At 35.2% G+C, this 20,079-nt stretch overlaps 2 protein-coding genes across 7 annotated transcripts in view; both read left to right on the forward strand.

Annotated features, from left to right (window-relative positions):
- The window catches only part of LOC100114640 (syntaxin-18), a 75,139-nt gene that overhangs the window by 26,399 nt on the left and 28,661 nt on the right, over window positions 1–20,079 (forward strand). For 3 of the 6 annotated variants that reach the window (XM_031933401.2, XM_032602246.1, XM_031933399.2), the window contains exon 2: window positions 13,426–13,661. The exons of the other annotated variants lie outside the window; for them this stretch is intronic. The gene's annotated coding sequence lies outside the window, so the exon portion shown is untranslated. The remainder of the gene's footprint in view (window positions 1–13,425; window positions 13,662–20,079) is intronic. 6 annotated transcript variants of the gene reach the window in all.
- Window positions 7,415–12,909, forward strand: LOC103316041. The gene is made up of 4 exons (XM_008207546.4): window positions 7,415–11,717; window positions 11,849–12,256; window positions 12,425–12,478; window positions 12,589–12,909. The coding sequence occupies exons 2-4, from the start codon at window positions 12,094–12,096 to the stop codon at window positions 12,816–12,818; spliced, it is 447 nt and encodes a 148-aa protein (XP_008205768.1). The 5' UTR covers window positions 7,415–11,717; window positions 11,849–12,093; the 3' UTR covers window positions 12,819–12,909.

A 20,079-nucleotide genomic window follows, 5' to 3' on the forward strand; every position in this document is an offset into this window, starting at 1 on the left:
CACATTTTAATATAATAGAGGAAGAGGATGACTTGAGATTTGTGAATAGCTTTATGAATGATTTCTGACATGATTTTTCACGTGAAAAATCACACTATGTAGTTACGTAATTTATTACGTAAGAATTCAAGCAATCTATCACGTATCTGTGTGATAAATCACGTGATTTTTCTTGTCAAGGTTGGTAAATAAAATTAAATCTTTTTGGTATTATATTTAATACATCACATCGCATAGATTTAAATAATAAGTATTATGTTTTAATGTTATAATGCAATTACTTTCGATTTTAAAATAAAATTATATTTAAATATTAATATATTATTTTATTATTGTTTTTGTTTCATATTTAATGATCATATATATGTGGAATATATATATTTAAAACTTGAATCAATGTTTAAATAGAACGGCAAGCGGTATAAACTGGTATCCCATATAGTTATAATATAGTTATACATTCGAATATAATAATATGGTCAATGCAGCGATTGTTAATATTCTGCTGTATTGTTAATGTTAATTATTTTGATTGGATAAAATGTAACTGTTAAATTTTATTTCGTTGTTAAATTGATGTGATATACAATATTAGCAATATTCATAATATATGCTACATAAGCATCAGGATAATTATATATATATATATATATATATATATATATATATATATATATATATATATATATATATATATATATATATATATATATATATATTATATATATATATATATATATATATATATATATATATATATATATATATTATATATATATATATATATATATATATATATATATATATATATATATATATATATATATATATATATATATATAAACACCCACGTTGCATGCAACTATCACAGCTGCTCTGTTTTGCTAGGTCTACGCACTGCCCGGTGCGTGCACGGTTGCTCAACTGCGTTAGATAATTATAAATAACGCCCGCGGAGGCGGCGGTAATCGCAGGAAGGAACTGGGATTGGAAGTAAACGAACGAAGTCGATAAAAAACGACAAAAAAGCACATGAAATAATAAGACTAGATTATATTTTACTAGCGTGCAGAAACCTAAATTTACAAAAATCAAAATTGAGTTCGCGAGTCGCCAACAACTTTGCGATTCGCCGCGTCGCCGGAATGTTTGTATTCGTGAACGTGTATATCGCGAGAAGGTCGTGCGCGCCGAATATTCACTCTCATATTCACACAATCACTTTCACTGCGCGTCACACAAACCTATCCTCTCTCGTTCCTTATCACGGTTGACCCTGGACTCGCTTGCTGCAGTCGCACTGCTCGACTGGGTGAACAGGATGTCGCGCTGGAACACACGCACTCAAGCACTCCAATTCTGCTGGACACAGCACAGCACACCGGGTAATCGAACTCGTCGAGCGAAGTCGCGTATTGATCTTTCTAAAGCCAAGCTCTCTCTCTCTCTCTCTCTCTCTCTCTCTCTCTCTCTCTCTCTCTCTCTCTCTCGTGAGTACAGTTGACAGCTCTGCTGATCCATCATTTTTCTGCACTGTTTTTCTGCTGCTTCTTGTCTTCGGGCCCTCTTCTATTGTAGATAGTTGCACGCTCCTTTTTGCAACCTTCACGCCGATACATAATTCGTCGAAGGCTGCAATATTTCTCTGTCATCGTTCAAGCCAGGCTGAATTATTACTATTCACGCCTTTCAACCTTGACTGATGTTGCCGAGATCTGGAGAGAGCTGGAGAAAATTGGAATGTCTACGACCAAGGCCCATTCACCATCTCGTTTTAGCACAGATGAACTCAACAAGCATTTCAGCTCGATCTCCAATGATCCGTTAGCTCCTGCTGTTGAGGATTATCTCCACACCCTGGAAAGTCTTGACCTCCCGGAGCATTTCGAGTTCTGCACCATAACGGAATCGGATGTGTTGGCTGCAGTATCGCACTTCGACACTCAGGCCAGGGGAAGCGACGGAATCCCTCAGGTTGTCATCTCAAAAGCATTGCCAGTTCTCGCTCCCCTACTAAGTCATATTTTCAATCTGTCTTTGAGTGAACCCTGTTTCCCATCTGCCTGGAAATTGTCGCTTGTGCATGCACTCAACAAAGTCAGTTCACCAACAGCCCTGACTGACTACCGTCCGATTTCATTTCTCTGCTTTCTCTCCAAGGCCCTGAAGTGGCTGGTACACAGTCAAGTCTCACAATACCTTGAATCAAGACTCTTACTAGACAACTTTCAAACAGGCTTCCGCACTGGCCACAGCACTCAGTCTGGCCTAATTAAGCTAACTGATGATGTCAGGGTCGGGATAAAAAAAAGAAAGTGACACTTGTCCTCCTCTTTGACTTTAGCAAGGCGTTTGACAGTGTATGTCACGTCTGGCTCCTGAAAAAGCTATCCACCTTCGGCTTCTCTAAGCAGGTCATCCGCTGGTTTGCCTCCTATCTCAGTAGGAGAGAGGAGGCCGTCGTTGGTGACAATAGCGAGCGTTCCTCTCCGCGGCGTCTTAACATCGGCGTCCCGCAGGGCTCCGTCTTAGGTCCCTTGCTGTTCGCATTGTACACCAACGACATCGGTTTCTGCCTTGATTCCGATGTTTCCCATCTTATCTATGCGGATGACTTGCAAATTTACAGTCAATGCTACCTCGAGGAGCTCGATTCTTTATCAAACAAGATGAGTGCTGTGTGTAAGTGTGTAAGCGTGCTCACTCGCTAATGTACAGGCTCTACTTTTTCAGAAAGAGTACCAATCTCAGGTTGCGCAAGCATCTTGTGCAAGCACTCCTATTTCCGATCATCGACTACTGTTCTCTTGTATACTGTGACCTGACGCAGGAACTCTACTTAAAACTACAGAGGCTCGTGAACACAGGAATTTGAGAGATGAGCGCATCTCCCCGTACAGGCGGGAGCTGCAGTGGCTAACCACTGCCGGACGCAGGAAGTACTTCACAGCTTGTTTCTTACGTAAAATGTTTAACTCGGTCGTACCATCATACGTACTGGCCTTTTTTCGCGACGGAGACGCTGAGAAACTCGTGCCATATCAGCACTTCATACCTATGGAATAACCTGTCATCACACATCAGAAACACTCCATCCACCGTCACTTTCAAAAAACTTGCTAAGGATCACTTTTTTCAACTCGAAAACACATAACTCGTACACAGTCCACGTACACACACACCTACTTTTTCGCTCATTCCACTTTCACTATCGCCTCACTCTCTCACTACACATACTTTAAACATGCCTCAATCTATTATGTATTGTTTTTTTCTTTTCTCACTTGTAACACTGTAAACTTATAATCGTACAATATAATGTACGCAAAATAAAACTAATCTAATGTAATCTAATCTAATCTCTCTCTCTCTCTCTCTCTCTCTCTCTCTCTCTCTCTCTCTCTCTCTCTCTCTCTCTCTCTCTCTCTCTCTCTCTCTCTCTCTCTCGTATTGCCAAATTCCCACGTGTTTTCCTTCGCGCGCGCGATTCTACGCTGTTTCGTCGCGGCACAGTGGTACTCATACCGCTACGAGTTGCCCTCGATGCTTAACTCGTTACACCCCCCCCCCCCCCCCTAGAATCGATCTATCGAACAGATGGCGATGCTATTCCAATACGTTCGCGGCGAACAGTACCGTTGTGCATTGCGTCCGCGACAAGGAGTCTGGGGATGCTGGGGTAGTAAGAAAAACAAACTGTTACGATGGAGATCGAGAAAGGGCTTTATTTCGCCCTATGTAATCTCACATTTGGGCATCTGTTGCTGTAAGATACATTGGGGTGACCGCAGACATAGCACGCTTTCTGGGACATCCTCTCCGACGTCCCAGAGGTTGACGGGCGCGCTGCGCTCTTCTCGCGTAGACGCCTCTTCGTCTAATTCCATTCCTAAGAAACGTCTCAGATGTTTCAGGTTTTTCAGCGCTGTATACGCTACAATCGGCGCTTTGGATCTTCTCTGGATCTGGCCGAAAACCATCGCTATTAACCAGCACGCCGAGGTACTTTACTTCTTTTCGACAGAAGACACTCTTGTTCTGGTTGCTCGTCAATTCAGCCGCGTTCACTCGCTTGAGCACTATCTCTAAGAACTCCAGATGCTCTTCAAACGTCTCTGTCGCGATGATTATATCGCGATGAGGAGTACGCGTACGGCTGGAGTTCTGGGCTGATCAGTTCGTCGATCATTCGCTGGAAGGTCGCTCCAGCGTAGGCTAAACCAAACGGCATACGCGTGAATTAGAATAAGCCGAGCCCAAGAACTGTAAAGGCCATGAGAGGTCTCGCCTTCGGCTTCAACGGTATTTGATGGTACGCGCTGCTAAGGTCCAACGTCGATATGTACTTCGCTTTCTGCAGTTTACGAAGGATATCATCCATGTTAGGTAATGGATATGCGTCAGCCTTTGATAGCGCATTAACTTCCCGGAAGTCGACACAAAAACGATATTGCCCATTCGCTTTGCGCAATATCACTACCGGGCTTGAGCAAGCACTGTCAGAGGGTTCGATAATTCCCGCAGCAAGCAACTCCCGTACTTGTTGATACATCTCCCTCTATTTTTGACGACACGGCTTAATACTTCTGTTTTATCGGCCTGGCTGATCCAACTTCTATACCGTGCTCAATTAACTGCGCCCGTCCCATCGTACGGTTAGATTTAGGCAGAATGCTGTTCAGCATTCTGCGAATCTGCGTGTGCTCGTCGTCACTGACGTACGCGAGTCCAACCGCGGCAATATCTATCGCCCCTGCTGTAGCTATCATAGTCTTATATTTAAGTATCGATAAAGCAGAAGATGATAATGGCGAAAACTTAGATGTTATATTACCTAGAGAATTCTTTGACTCCTAATGGACTTCCTCTGCATAAATTAAAATTGAAAATTGGATCCATTGTAATTTTAATAAGAAATTTAAAAATTAATGAAGGTCTTTGTAATAGAACACGATTAACAGTTAAACAATTTTCAAAGTATTTGATCCAAGCAGAAATTTTAAAAGGAAAGAATATTGAAAAATTAGATTTGATACCAAGAATAACTTTATCACCATCTAAAGAAGGACTACCATTTAATATGCGTCAAACACGATTTTCTTTTAGATTTGGTTTCGCATTGACAAATGAACCGCAAGGTTAGTCATATAATAAAGTTGGCGTCTATCTATCATCACCAGTTTTTAGTCATGGTCAGTTATATGTGGCTCTATCTAGAGTAAAAGATAGACCACATTTAAAGTTGCTATAAATAAACAATGCCAAAGTAGAACAATCGAATATTAAAGATTCAAAAATTTACACTAAGAATACTGTATACAAGGAAATATTAAAAACAGTACAATATTATAACAGCTGCACTATTTTCTAAATACACCAGTGGATATATGTAATATTTTGTAAATTTTGTGCTGTAAATGTGAGAATCGTCAGCAACGTTTTTTAAATGCAGCGCTGTAAATGTGAAAATCGGATGCAGTATTTTTTAAATACAGCGCTGGAAATATGAAAATCTACTGTAGCATTAAACTAATGCAGCACTAGAATATGACTCGCAAAATTAACCTTATCAGCACGTTCTCGTCGTGAAAGTCGGGCAGCACATTATGCTGGTTATCGTGGTAAATATTTATTTATTTCAATTTTAACTAGCTAAAAACTTACTCGCTAACGCTCGCTCGTAATATTTAAACACTGATTCAAGTTTTAAATATATAATCCACAAATTTATAATAATAGAAATATGAAACAAAAACAATGATAAAATAATATACCATTATTAAAATATAATTTTATTATAAAATCAGAAGTAATCACATCATAACAATAAAGCATAATTCTTATTATTTAAATTTAAATTAAATTCGAAGAATTTATTGTTATTGAGTAATATTATGTAGTTATTGAAAAAATATATTTATTTTGATGCGATGTGATGTATTAAACATAATACCGAAGTGATTAGATTTTATTAACGACGGACAAAACACAGAGGAAAAGGACTAAATTTGTCGTCAAGACACAACTACATCACTATAGACGATAAATGGGAAATTGCGAAATGTTCGGCATGGTGACGGTCATAATTTTTTAGACGTTCCGGATAGAATTTAGAAACACAAATTTTATTACATAACCTACAAATGCGTAAAACTGTTGGTGCTCAGTAGGCGACAAAATTTAAAATCATTTTGGAAATATAAAAATTTAAGTTAATAACATCGAAGTCTTTAATTTAAGTTCAATATAATAATAACATAATTTTAAATTTATAAGTTAAAAAATATTAAATGAAAAAGTATATTAATGTAGTAATATAAGTTATGTTTCGTGGGGCGTGTGGTAGCATAGCAGCCGGCAGGGCAAATTGCGTACGTTATTATACTAATAATAATCCTCTATTATATTAAAGTAGTACTACCCAAAAGTTATTGACCGTTCAGAATTTGATAAAATTTGGTATGCTGTTAGATATTGATAAGATAAACACAGTTAAAATTTGGTGAAGGTTTGGAACCTGTGACAAAAGTTATAAACATTTCAATTTACGAAAATCTGCAGTTTTTGAGTAATTGCTTGATTTCGAAAATCTGATCGTTCAGAATTCACCCAAACTTTGCAAATTAGTAGAGAAACATGTAACGGATAAGTTGATACCTCAAAAATCTAAACTTGGAACGTGTAAGAGTTGAAATAAACAAAAGAAATTATAATTTTGTTGTTCTGTAGCAGGGCGCGTGTTACTTACGCACGCGATGTGGCAACGTCGCATGGAAGGTTATGTTAGGCGCTTCATTCAAAATCTTACGTATTCGTTGTACAAGGGGAGCAGGAATTTTTCTTTGTTATAAGTGTAATATAAAGGCAAACGTAAATTAATTATCAATTTACTAAAAAATATAAATAAATACGAACATCAATGTGATAACAAAATTTGTTTAGACACACTTAATTGCTAATAAATACTGATGATTTCAATAACATTTTTAACCCTACATAATAGATTTTTGCAAAAAGTCGAACAATTTTTGTGTAACTTTTTTATTTATTGTCACTTGAGGACATTTTCTTCATTCTTCCCTAATACATTTTTTAATCCTTCATACTTATTTTTTTTATACTCCTCGACAATCATTTCTTAAGTAATATTTGCTACTGCCATTTTTTTCCTAATGCCCGCTGAAGTACAGTCTTTTAAATTTCTTAAATTTTTTAAAGCATTTGGCAATTGTTTTGCTAAGTTAATTTTACTTCGTGCCTCAGACCAAGTAATATATTTTTCTTTCAAGATCTCATTAGATATATTCAATTTCTGCAAAATCTGGTCCAACATTTTTATATCGGCGATTGAGTCATGCGCATTTGAACTATCAATTTGTAAATTTATAGCTAAGCTTTCCAATTTGTTGTCTCCTTTTTTTTTTTTTTGTTTTACCCGTGACTTTTCTTATTATAACTAACGTATCGCAAAAGCGTTCAATAATACATTCGAAATGTTTAGTCATATATACATTTTCAATGGCTCCCATTATTCTAGGGTAGTCAAAACTACAGTTATGCGCTGTCAATATGCATTTACGTTTAAAAAAACTAAGGAATTTAAAAAAGCCTACTATTGCTTCTAATAAGGAAACTGCAATCACTCTTTTTCCATGCAATTCCAATAGACCATCAACTAATCGTAAGCCGTGTACCAAACTTGTTTCCAAATCGAAGATGACAAACGCTGGTTCTAAATTATTATTAATATTTGGAATTTGAATCTCTTAAAGGTCCAAGTAATCCGATATTACTTTCGTAGATACATCCTTCATTACCTTCATTTTTCTTCTTCAATTCAGTTTTATGTTTTTAATAACAAACCACGGCGTAATTTCGTCGATGGAAATGTGGATTTTTCATACTTTTTCTGGCTACAGGAATCAACCCTTTAGCAGTATTTTGTTTTATTTTTATTGGGAGATAATTGCAGTTGAGCTGCTACGTCTGCGACATATTTTTCGCCTTCATTTTTTTTTTACTGATTGCGCAAGCTACTCTAACGCTAGCAGAAGAGGACGCACCATATTGCCGTATTTTCGGCGCCTTACTTACTATAATTGAATGTATGCTTTCGTTCGGATTACTCGATGCCCCAGGTACGAAATTGTCAGTCTTACTTAATAAATAGTTGAATATAATTTATAACGCTTCAAAAAGTTGCTCGTCTTAAAAACCGTCTCCGATAACAGAATGCTTATAAGTGTCTGGGCTTTTACGGTAATTGCACCATGTACCGCAATTATTATGTATATTAAAACAATTATAAGGTATATTTTGTATTGCTTTGACCATTGCAATGCTATTGCCTTCATTCTGTGATATGCAATAGTTAAAATTTTTTTTCAAATAATTTAAAGAATTGCTAGTGAGTTCTTTGAATTTTTTTTATATCTTGTACAGCTCGTTGGCCACTCCTTTACTAGTGTGATTCTTATCGGCTTGTTTTACCGCTTCATGATTACTAACACTTCTTACTGCAGCAATCGAACAGCTGTCGTTATCGCCTATCATGACCCCTACTTCTAAGTTACAAGCATTTAAAATAAGATTTTCATTCGTTAAAAGAACTGCAGCTTTAGGCTCCATCGCCTTAGCACTTCCTACAAAATTAAATCTGCAGTCGTGGCTCTCGATTGAATGTCCAACATCACACATTTTGCATTTGCGATTTAATACAACATATGCTATTACTTTTTTACTGAAATAGCCTATAAGCGCGCCAGTTCCTGACAAGCTGTCATAGCTTCTACCAGTATCTCGGGTAAACCACCCCAAATCGAAAGAACAAGCTATGCGTACAGACATACTAACAGATATATTCCCATTCTGAACATTCAATTCACGCGCATCCGGAAAAATGAAATCGGTGTGTAAATGAGAAGGTCTGAAAAAGGAAAAAAAGGTAATCAATGAACTCTCCTAATTTTTTACAATTGATTCTGTAAATTCAGTATAATTGAAGTTTATTAAAATATATGATTGAAACAATTTGAAAAAAAATCACATTTCATAATTTCATCAGTACAAAATAAATAGAAAATAAGAAAAAGTCATATATTCATTATACATATACATATTTCAGTAGTTCATAAAATGAAATATGCATAATGGGCATATAAATCTCAAAATATGCTAATTGATTAAAAATTTTACATAAAATCATAGTTTAGTCCAAAAAGGGTGTACGCAGTCTTAGATTTTCTGTTTCGAATAAAATATTACATGAGATTATTCATCGATGAATGATTTAATATGTAGCATGAATTGAGTGAAAATTTTCATTGATGAATGTTTTCATGCAAAACACAAACTATTTCATCGATGAATGATTTCATGCAAAACACAAAATATTTCATCGATGATAAATTTGTTGATGTGATGGAATTCTAACTCACAGCAATTTTTTCATCTGACGTCTATTCTGTATTGTGAGCTGTCTCTCTTTTTTCGCTGCAGCCATACAGCTTTCTTCTGAATACTGCTCCACAAGTTTACCTACTTCGTTCTCATACCTTTTGAAGTTTAGTTTTGGAACTTTTTAGACGTCAAAATCTTATTCAAGTGGGTATTACCCATACCTCCATTCAAAACACCTGAAAATATAAAAACGCATTATTAATTATTTGAAATTGAAATCATTATAGTATTTGTACTCATAAAAAACCACATACCTAACACAACTGCTGTTGTTAACATTATAATTAAACCGTCCATTTGGAGCTTTATGCTTTTCGTCGGTGCTAATACCTGTATTTACATGGTATTGTTGACACATTATATAGAAGATTGAAGCTAGTCCAAACTGTTTCTCCGATGTTATATCCAACAAATACAATCTGGCCTTACATTTGTGACAAAACAATTTAACAAATGTCCTGACATGAATAAGACGACAGCCCTCGGCAGGAAAGTCTGTAGAAACGTTGGCAGAGTAAACAGCAACATCGGTGCTAGCTGAGCTTACTGTTTTGTCCATGCTGATGCAATTGTCATCTGTATCCAATTGTGTACTGTCAAAGTGAGAATCAGGGTGTTCGATATTTTCAGAATTAGATTCTTTAGAAGACACAGACCCAGTCAAGTTGTTCATTTTTAGGTTAAAACTTTGAAAGCGCCCACCAACTGACTTAGCTACTCGCTAAGGCTACTTGCTGCACCCGTTTCTTGTAGACTTTTTTCGATACTTTCTTGTTCTTCGCCATGCATGTTTGTGCTTCATTTTGCAAATTCAGTGCAATATTTGTGGTTATACACAGACTAATAAACAGGGAGAACCATACGACAGCTGTATATCTATATACATATCTTCCTCTCTCTTGCACGATGCGACGTTGCCAAATCAAAATACTGCCGAAGTCAAATGCGACTTAGCACTCCTTTGACTACGGCCGTATGGGTAGTACTACCTTAAAATGTGTCTGGTAGTCTCCGGCTATAAGTTCACTTCATCCCGAAAACTACCCCTCCTAAGGGGTTAAGGTAAACCGGAAGTTGACCGGAAGAATACCAGATGTCGACCGGCAGTGAACCGGAAGTGAACCGAAAGTGAACTGGAAGTAATCGGAAAAAATACAAAATTACCTAGAAGTGACCGAAAATAACTGGCAATAAACCGGAAATACACCGAAAATAAACGGGAAGTGGCCAGAATGATGTATATTTGCTTAAGTACTCCTAAGGAGTAAATCGGAAATTAATCAAGTAATAATTGACAAAAATTCTGAAAAGTTTGAAAAGTATTATTCATAAACTGTAAATAATGTTGAAGCCTTTTTTAAACATAAATATATACATATATACATATTTTAGTGTTGAAATATCAAAATATTTGAAATTATGTACAATTCTAATTGTATCCAATACTAAAAATCACATCAATATAAATCATTTTCAAAAATGTTCATTTAAATAAATATTTAACGCAGTATACAGTTGAACACATTTCAACATTAATGTAACAGTTAAATTTGAATAATTAGTATAAGCTATATGAAAAAACAAATATCTTATCTATTGATCTATTATACAATATTATATTGGTTAATCAAATTTTTATTTTAGCTTTTCTTTTGCTATTTTGATTTGATAAATATACAATGTCATTGTTATCCACATCCATCGGTATGGTTTTTTCAAAATGATGAATAAAATTATTAGTTGTAATAATTGTATCAGTTACTTTTTCTTTGTGTCTTCTAAAAGAGTTAATTAATGATACGAAAACGTAAGCGCATACTGGCAAAATCAAAGGGTGACCAAAACTCACTTGTTGACATTGGTCAAATGTGTGGAGGCGTATTTTTTGTTTTTAGAATATGGGAGGAAAAAATTTTACTGACTCACCTAGGATTGGCTAAAAGCACTGCAAGGGATGTGTTTTTGAGGATTCAGGAGGAAAGTTTTCCTCCAATCATATGATTTTAACAAAAAGTTAAGGAAAGGGAGAGCCGTGCTTTTCTAAATAAATACCACGGGTGTTACTGCAGAGCGTCAGTTCAAGAATATTCTCCGATTTTTCTTAACCCAGTGAAAATTAGTAACAGACAGGATGGCTCTTCCAAGGCAAAGTGGTCTGCGTAATATGCGGGAGCGCATAAGGACGCTGATATCTAACGCACCAACTCTAATGATGATGTTGGACCACGCAGCATGGGCGCTAGACGCCATAGACTCATGTAAGTTGATTTTTTTTTTTAATTAAATATTGAGATATTGTATATAATTGTTATATGATTCTTTTTTTTTTTTTATGCAGTCTTATTTATCGTGTCATATTTTTATAGTCTTATTTTATTCTTTTTGGCAGTGCCACCGATACCTCCAATGGCTGCGATGCAAAATTTGTATCCTACAGGCAGTCCTAACCATCCCGTTTCAAGTGCAAGTCCGAGAAGGGGCTCTCGCTCACGTTCGAGTTCAAGCTCGAATTCAAGCTCATCGAGCTCGAGTTCAAACTCGAGTTCAAGTGTAAAGTCGAAGAAACGAGGATCGAGTAGCACGTTTTGGCCGGAAAAATCGTTGGTCCGTGCGAGTTTGCCTTAACTAGAGCAAATGAGCATCGGCAAGAGCAACAGCAACAGTAACAGTAACAGCAACAGCAACAGTAACGACAGTGGCAGAAAAAGGAAAGCGGAGGATAAAGCAGAAGGTCAAATAAAAAAGCCTTGTGATGAGATGAAAAAATCAGAAAAGCCTTTAACACATTCTAATACGGGTGAGTGATAAATATATTTTTAAATATAAATTTTACGTGTCATTTCACATCCGCACAGCAGACGAAAAAAAATTATACTTTCCGACCGCTTAAGCACATGAAATAGTATATGCATGATTTTTTTAGTTTTGTAAAAAAAAATTTATTGTTATTTCTTTTTGGTTACAGAAGTCAAGAAAGACGTTAGAGTTCCTCTTTCGGTTTCCTCGCTGTTCAACGCAGGTTATAAATAATAATTAATATATAATTATAAATAAATATTTTTTTTAATCATTTTTTTTTGTAATATTAAAATCATAAAATTAACTATGTTTATATTTATTTTGTTTCAGATGTAAAAGCACCTCTTCATGATAATAAGGATCATGCCCATTCGTCAAAGCGAGGCTTGCTGAGGCTGGATCGCAGCAAGGGGAAGGAAAATGCACCTGCTCCACCGAAGGCAGCAGCAACGGCATCTCGAGGGAAAGTAGCACCGTCATCATTGCACAAAACAGAGGCAGGTCCATCCCAACCCAAAATCCCGCCACGCATAATAGAGGACATCACGTTCCTCGATTAGCAATTTATAATAATATAAAAATAATATTAGAATGTAATTAATAAATAAAAGCTTTTTATTTAACTAATGCAATAAAAAAATATATATATTACTTTCATGTTTTAAATTACTACTATCTGATTCATCTTCGTTGTATCTCGTTACAAAGTAATCCAGTAACCAAGTCCATATATGCAATTAATAAATAAAAGTATCTATATTATTATCTCTAAAAAAAATTACTATTATTTAATTCAGCTTGGTAGAAAAAAAAATAAAAAATGCAATTAATGAATAAAAAATATCTTATAAAAATATATTATTTTCTCTAAAAAAAAAAAAATGACTATTATTTTACTTCATCCAGAACAAAAAAATATAAGTAAGATCTAATGGAATGGACAAGTATTCGATCCGACACTCCCGAGATCTTTAGGTGCACATGCTACCGCCCCTTTTTCGTAACTCGCTTTCCGGCCTCGATTACTGGCGTGGTGAGGGATGATGTATTTCGTTACAAAGTCCGTATTGTAATAAATAGTAGGAAAAAAATAAAGTACACATAAGTTTTTTAAAAAATATATTTTTTTATTCTTATTAAAAAAAAAAAATTTATTTCCAATACAAGCAAGAGCATATATTCGGTCTCTTAACATTACTGCTATCTACTTCATCTTGGCCAAACGAATCATGTAAGTAATCTAGCAGCCAAGTCCGTATTCCAACGACGTTATAAATGGCGCACATGGGTTTTCTACGAATGCAGAGGTCGTGATTGAAGCAGAAGTATTGGATTTGACTCTGTATTTCTTCAAGTGGTGGACATCCATAGTCTCCCACATTTGATATTGATCTGCAAATAATGTAAGAAAACCGTTTATACTTTTTGATGCTTTTTGATACTTTTTGATGCTTTTAGATACTTTTTGATACTTTTTAATACTTTTTGATCTTTTTGATACTTTTTAATACTTTTTGATCTTTTTTTGATACTTTTTGATACTTTTTGATCTTTTTTTGATACTTTTTTGATACTTTTTGATACTTTTTGATACTTTTTGATACTTTTTTTGATACTTTTTGATACTTTTTTTGATACTTTTTGATACTTTTTGATACTATTTTTATACTTTTTGATACTTTTTGATACTTTTTAATACTTTTTTGATACTTTTTGATATTTTTTTGATACTTTTTGATAAAAGAAAACATAAGTTTAACTTACATGTTTGGTAAAATATTTCTCATCCATTGGGCTTTCTGCTCTCCCTTAAGAAATATTTTCTCAACTCCTTGCGTACAGATTTTTAAAATATTATTGAGACGGTGATATGGAATATCTCCAGAACTCCACGCTATTCCATGATATGTCTTCTCTAGCCATCCAGTCATTCATTTTTCTTCCTCAGTTAATTCTTTCCAGGCCATCGGAGGTTTGAATAGATAAGCAGTCGGTAAAGCAGATTTTTTCAGATTGAGAAAACTAATTTCTTTAAAAATAAAAGTGTCCTCAGCTATTCTTTGAAATCCTTGTATGTCGCAAATGTAAACTTTTTCTTCTTGGCATTGCAAAACAGTATTTTTAAACATTAAATCGTATTCACATGTTCTAGACATCTTGCAGCTCTGTAGCTAGTCCAAGTAAGAAGTGATCTCGGAAAAGTTCACACTGCCTTATTTATAATACGAAACTCCGCCTCGTACTCGTGGCTAGACTGAAATAGAGATTTTCGGTCGGATGAAAATCAATCGTTTTCATCTAGGATTGGATGATTCCATAAAAGCACAGCTCTCATTGGTTGGGCTGAAATGATGATGTTTGGTTGGATAAAAATCATCCCTTCTCCTAGAAAATCTTCCCCCTCTTCATATCAATCAACTTTCCATTTCACCATTGGTCAGACATTGAAATTTTCCACCTCTCTTACGCTGATTTTTCCTTTATAAGAGGGAATTTTTTCTTAGTCAAGCACACTTTATAAATCGTAGTCATCGAAATTCAGTCTTAACTTCAGTGACAGTGATATTTTAGACAAAAAGTAAAATGTCTTCAATCAGTATTTTTGAACGACTTGTAGATCTTCTTCGTGAGGCATTACTATCTATACATGAAATGCAAAATGAGGATATTAATTATTGGCTAGAAGTGTGCAATTCTACAATCAAAGAATTGAATGAAAAGATCATCAAATCCAATCTTACGAGAGGAGAGAAGCAAAAGTTCCAAACTTGTATGACACATCTGTCATGCATTCAAGTTGATTTCGAACATCATCTTCATCAGGGAGGTGGTCTACAATCCGAGGAAACTGATGCTAGAGTTGAGTGGCGAGATGTACAGTCGGCTTTTAAAAACCGAATACGGACTGGTGTAGTAGTGAACTTAAAACATGTGGACGTTTTAAGTTTTTTGGATGATGCACAACTGCTATTCAAAGATAAGGCAAGAGCATGTCTAAAAGAGTATAATGCTTTAAAAGTTAATTCTGATTTCATCGCAGAATTTTCAGTGCAAAAAAATGGAGAAGAAACAACAGATATAAAATATTTTACGACTGAAAGTACTGCTGCATACTTATCAACAGACTTACAAGAATGGTTCAAAAATAGCATAAAAGAGTCTATTCTCACACAATTAGAAGAATTTCAGGAAAAGGACTCTGGCTGGACTCTCAAGAGTATCATAAGTTTGTGCATAAATATGAAAAAATATTCTCCAATCAAGGGCACTACTTATATTCCTCTTCCAAAGTTTATAGAGAAGAAAAAAGCATGTCTAAATGTTCGCAACAATGACAATCAGTGTTTTAAGTATGCTATACTTTCAGCATTATATCCTAGTGAAACAAATGCTAATAGAGTTAATCAATATCGATTGCACGAGAATGTGTTGAACTTTGATGATATAGAATTTCCAGTAAAACTAAAAAGTATACCGAAATTTGAAAAACTCAACAATATTTCAGTAAACGTATATATGCTTAGAAAGTATGGAGCAAAGTTTGAAGTATCGCCTTGTCACATTTCGTCTGAAAAGAAGGAAAAACATGTAAATCTACTTCTTATTCAAGATTTTTACATAGACGAGCGTGAAGAAAATAATTGTGCTGATGACGGAATCATGACTAAATACCACTATGTTTTGATCAAAAGCATCTCCCGTCTTCTGAGTTCTCAACTGTCTAAAACTCATGTAAAATCTTATCACTGTGAAAGATGTTTACAAATATTTTATAGTGAAAAAAGATTGGAAATTCATGAAAATGATTATAAACATTGGAATAATTGTCGAATTAATCTACCTGACTCTAAGAATAACATTCTCAAATTCGAAGATTACAATAAGAATGAAAAAGTTCCTTTTGTTATCTATGCTGATTTTGAATGTTTATTAAAACCTACTGAGAATGAGAATGCTTTTCAACTTCATGAAGCATACAGCATAGGATACTATATGAAATGTAGCTTTGATGACAGATTATCTGGCTACAAATCATATAAAAAAAATATTGGAGATGGAGGGTCGCCTGCAGAATGGTTTGTTCAAGAATTGAAATTGATAGGAGAGAAGATTAATCTTCTGTACAGGAATCCAAAACCTATGAAACTTACAGATTTAGAAGAATTATCTTTCCGAAGGAGTACAGTCTGTCATATATGTCAAAAAGCAATTCGTACCGAAGAACTCGCAGTCCGAGATCATTGTCATCTTACAGGACGGTATGTTATCACGTTGTTTATATATTTTAATCAAGAAAATTAATTTCTTTTGGCGATTCTAAGAAAGTCTTCTTTTCTCTTCAGTTTCAGAGGTGCAGCTCATAACACCGACACACAAAATAAAAAAAGTTGTCTGCGCGAGAAATCAGACCTATCTATCTTTATGTTTTTCGGGTCGCTGAATTCGAATATAAGGTCAGTTAGGCCCCATCACGTCAGGATCAAGGTCAGTTGGAGGTCAAATTAAGAAGAAAAGGTTTAAAAAAATTAAAATGCCATATATTTATGTTTTTTTGGTCGCTGAATCCAAATCCGGAATCAGTTTGGCCCCATCTCGTCAGGTTCAAGGTCAGTTCAAGGACAAACTGAGAAGAAATGATTAAAAGAAATAAAAATGCCATACATTTATGTTTTTTCGATAGCTGAATCTGAATCGGGGGTCAGTTTTACCAGATCACGTCAGGTTCAAGGTCAGTTCGAGGTCAAATTGGGAAGTATCGGTTAAAAAAATTAAAATGCCATATATTCATGTTTTTTTGGTTGCTGAATCCAAATCCGGAATCAGTTAGGAAAATTTGTGGTGATATTAAAATTGCAACCATGATCTTAGGACAACAATCAGGTTTTACTAAAAATCCCTGCTTCTTGTGTTTATGGGATAGTAGAGACAGGGTAAATCACTACGTTAAGAAAGTATGGCCAACTAGAACACATTTTGAACCAGGATCGAGGAACATTATACGTACGCCATTGATTGAACCATCAAACTATCTGCTACCACCACTTCATATCACACTTGGCCTCATGAAGCAGTTCGTCAAAGCTCTGGATAAAAATGGAGATTGTTTCCAGTATTTGGGAGAAAAGTTTCCCGCAATAAGTGAAGCTCAATTAAAAGAAGGTATTTTTGATGGTCCTCAAATTCGTACTCTATTTGAAGACGAAACATTTATCACAAAAATAAACGACACAGAAAAAGATGCATGGCAAAGTTTTAAAACTGTTCGTGAGAACTTTTTAGGAAATAAAAAGAGTGAGAACTATCAGGAACTAGTTGAACAAATGTTGGAGAATTTCAAAAATTTGGGTTGCTTGATGAGTTATAAAATGCATTTCTTAGATTCCCATCTTGATTACTTCCCTCTTAATCTAGGAGATGTCAGTGAAGAACAGGGAGAACGATTTCATCAAGATATAAGTGTAATGGAGAATCGATACCAAGGAAGATGGAATGTCAACATGATGGCAGATTTTTGCTGGACACTGAAGAGAGACATTAAAACAAATAACAAAAAGAGAAAAAGAAACCCATTGCATAGGTCATTTGAAGTAAAAAGAGTTCTTTACAAGAGAAAAAAGGAGTAAAGAAAGACATCGAGAGTTACTAAGCTAGTGGAAAAAAAGCAAAATAAGAAAAAAATATAAACGAAAGCAACTTTTCTCTGTACACAAGGTAGATATTATGTGATTAAATAAGATTTTTTACAATTTTTCGGTATCTTTTTCCATTTTTGGAAAGTTTTGATATGGCATTTTTATTTCTTTTAACCATTTCTTCTCAGTTTGACCTTGAACTGACCTTGATCCTGACGAGATGGGGCCAAACTGATTCCGGATTTGTATTCAGCGACCAAATAAACATAAATATATGGCATTTTAATTTTTTTTAACCGTTACTTCCCAATTTAACCTCGAACTGACCTTGATCCTGACAACTTTTTTTATTTTGTGTGCCGGTGTAATTCATGTAATTTGAATTATAAGGATTCAAGATTTATTCCGGTGGTTTTTCATAACCTCAATTATGACACACACTTTATTTTAAAAGAGATAGCCACTTCTACATTAATGAAAGATCGAGTCACTCTACTACCACATGATAAAGAGAAATATATTTCTTTCACAAAATACGTAGATGGGAGCGACATTAACTTTAGATTCATAGATTCTTGGCGTTTTCTCCCATCATCTTTAGAGAAACCTGCATCATACCTAGAAAATGTACCGATAGCAACGAAGGATTCAATTAGATGGATTCACAGATGAGAAGATTGGTCTTCTTCGACGGAAAGGCGTATTTCCATATGATTTCGTGGATGGATTAGATAAGCTAGAATCGACAAAACTGCCAGAAACGAACGAGTTTTACAATAAACTAACTGACTCTCATATTGCTGAAGAAGATTACAAGCATGCTATTCAAGTCTGGGATAAGTTTAATACAAGAACGCTAGGAGAGTACTCTGATCTATATTTGAAAACTGACGTTCTACTATTAGCTGATGTCTTTGAAAGTTTTCGAGAAACATCTCTCAAAGCATATGATTTGTGTCCTGCTCACTTTTACACGACCCCTGGGCTGACATTTTCAGCAGCTCTTAAAATGACTAAGGTAGAATTGGAGCTTCTTACGGATATTGACATGCTAATGTTTATTGAAGCAGGCATTCGGGGAGGAATAAGCCAGTGTTCTAATCGGTATGCTAAAGCCAACAATCCGTACATAGGTTCTTCATACGATGAGAAAGAGAAAACAAAGACACTCTTATATTATGATATTAATAAACTTTATGGCTGGGCAATGGTGCAGCATTTACCGGTTGGAAAATTTAAATGGATTAAATATGAGACAAATCCATATTTTTTCAATGCAGCACCAGATTCTGATACGGGTTACTTTGCTGAAGTGGATTTGGAATATCCTGAAGAGATACATGATGAATCAAGATTTCCCTTTTTGTACAGAACACCGTGCACCACCAGACTCAAAGCAGAAGAAACTTCTCACTACTCTGGATGACAAAACAAGGTATGTCATTCATTATCGAGCACTTAAACAGGCGTTAGATAATGGACTCCGATTGAAAAAGGTGCACAGGATTCTGAGTTTTGAGCAGAAGGCCTGGCTCAAACCATATGTTGAACTTAATACAGAGAAGAGAAAGCAGGCCAAAAATAAGTTCGAAAAACTCTTCTATAAATTATTAATCAACGCTGTCTATGGTCGAACGAGAGCGGTCTCGTGTAGACGTACGTTTAGTAAATAAATTCACGGGAAGATATGGAGCAGAAGCACGCATAGCTCTTCCGAATTTTCATAGTTGCGCTATCTTTGATGAAAATTTGGTAGCCATTCAGCTGAAAAGGACAAGTATCACAATCAAGAAACCAATCTATGTCGGTCTTTGTATCCTTGATTTGTCTAAGACATTAGTTTACGATTTCCACTACTCATACATGAAACAGCGAGTAGGAGAAAAATGTCAACTTCTCTATACGGATACTGATAGCTTAATATACGAAGTTGAAGATATTGATATGTACAAAATTATGAAAGAAGACATCCACAGGTTTGATACTTCTGATTATGATGAAAATAATCAGTTTGGAATTCCACGAGTTAATAAAAAAGTTCTTGGATTGATGAAAGACGAATGCTATGGCAAGATGATGATTGAATTCATAGGTTTACGAAGTAAAATGTATAGTATTTTAGTTGATGGAGGCGAGACAATAAAAAAAGCCAAAGGTATAAAATCCAGCGTTGTGAAGAAATCAATTA

Source organism: Nasonia vitripennis, unplaced genomic scaffold (genome assembly GCF_009193385.2).
Source record: "Nasonia vitripennis strain AsymCx unplaced genomic scaffold, Nvit_psr_1.1 unplaced0237, whole genome shotgun sequence".
Taxonomy (NCBI): Eukaryota; Metazoa; Arthropoda; class Insecta; order Hymenoptera; family Pteromalidae; genus Nasonia; species Nasonia vitripennis.

What these genes read in the sequence shown, in the direction of transcription:
- LOC103316041 (XM_008207546.4), top strand. Translation starts at nt 12,094, where the DNA reads ATGAGCATCGGCAAGAGCAACAGCAACAGTAACAGTAACAGCAACAGC. An exon ending in TTTAACACATTCTAATACGG is followed by an intron (nt 12,257 to 12,424) that starts GTGAGTGATAAA and finishes TTTTGGTTACAG; the next exon opens with AAGTCAAGAAAGACGTTAGA. An exon ending in TTCCTCGCTGTTCAACGCAG is followed by an intron (nt 12,479 to 12,588) that starts GTTATAAATAAT and finishes ATTTTGTTTCAG; the next exon opens with ATGTAAAAGCACCTCTTCAT.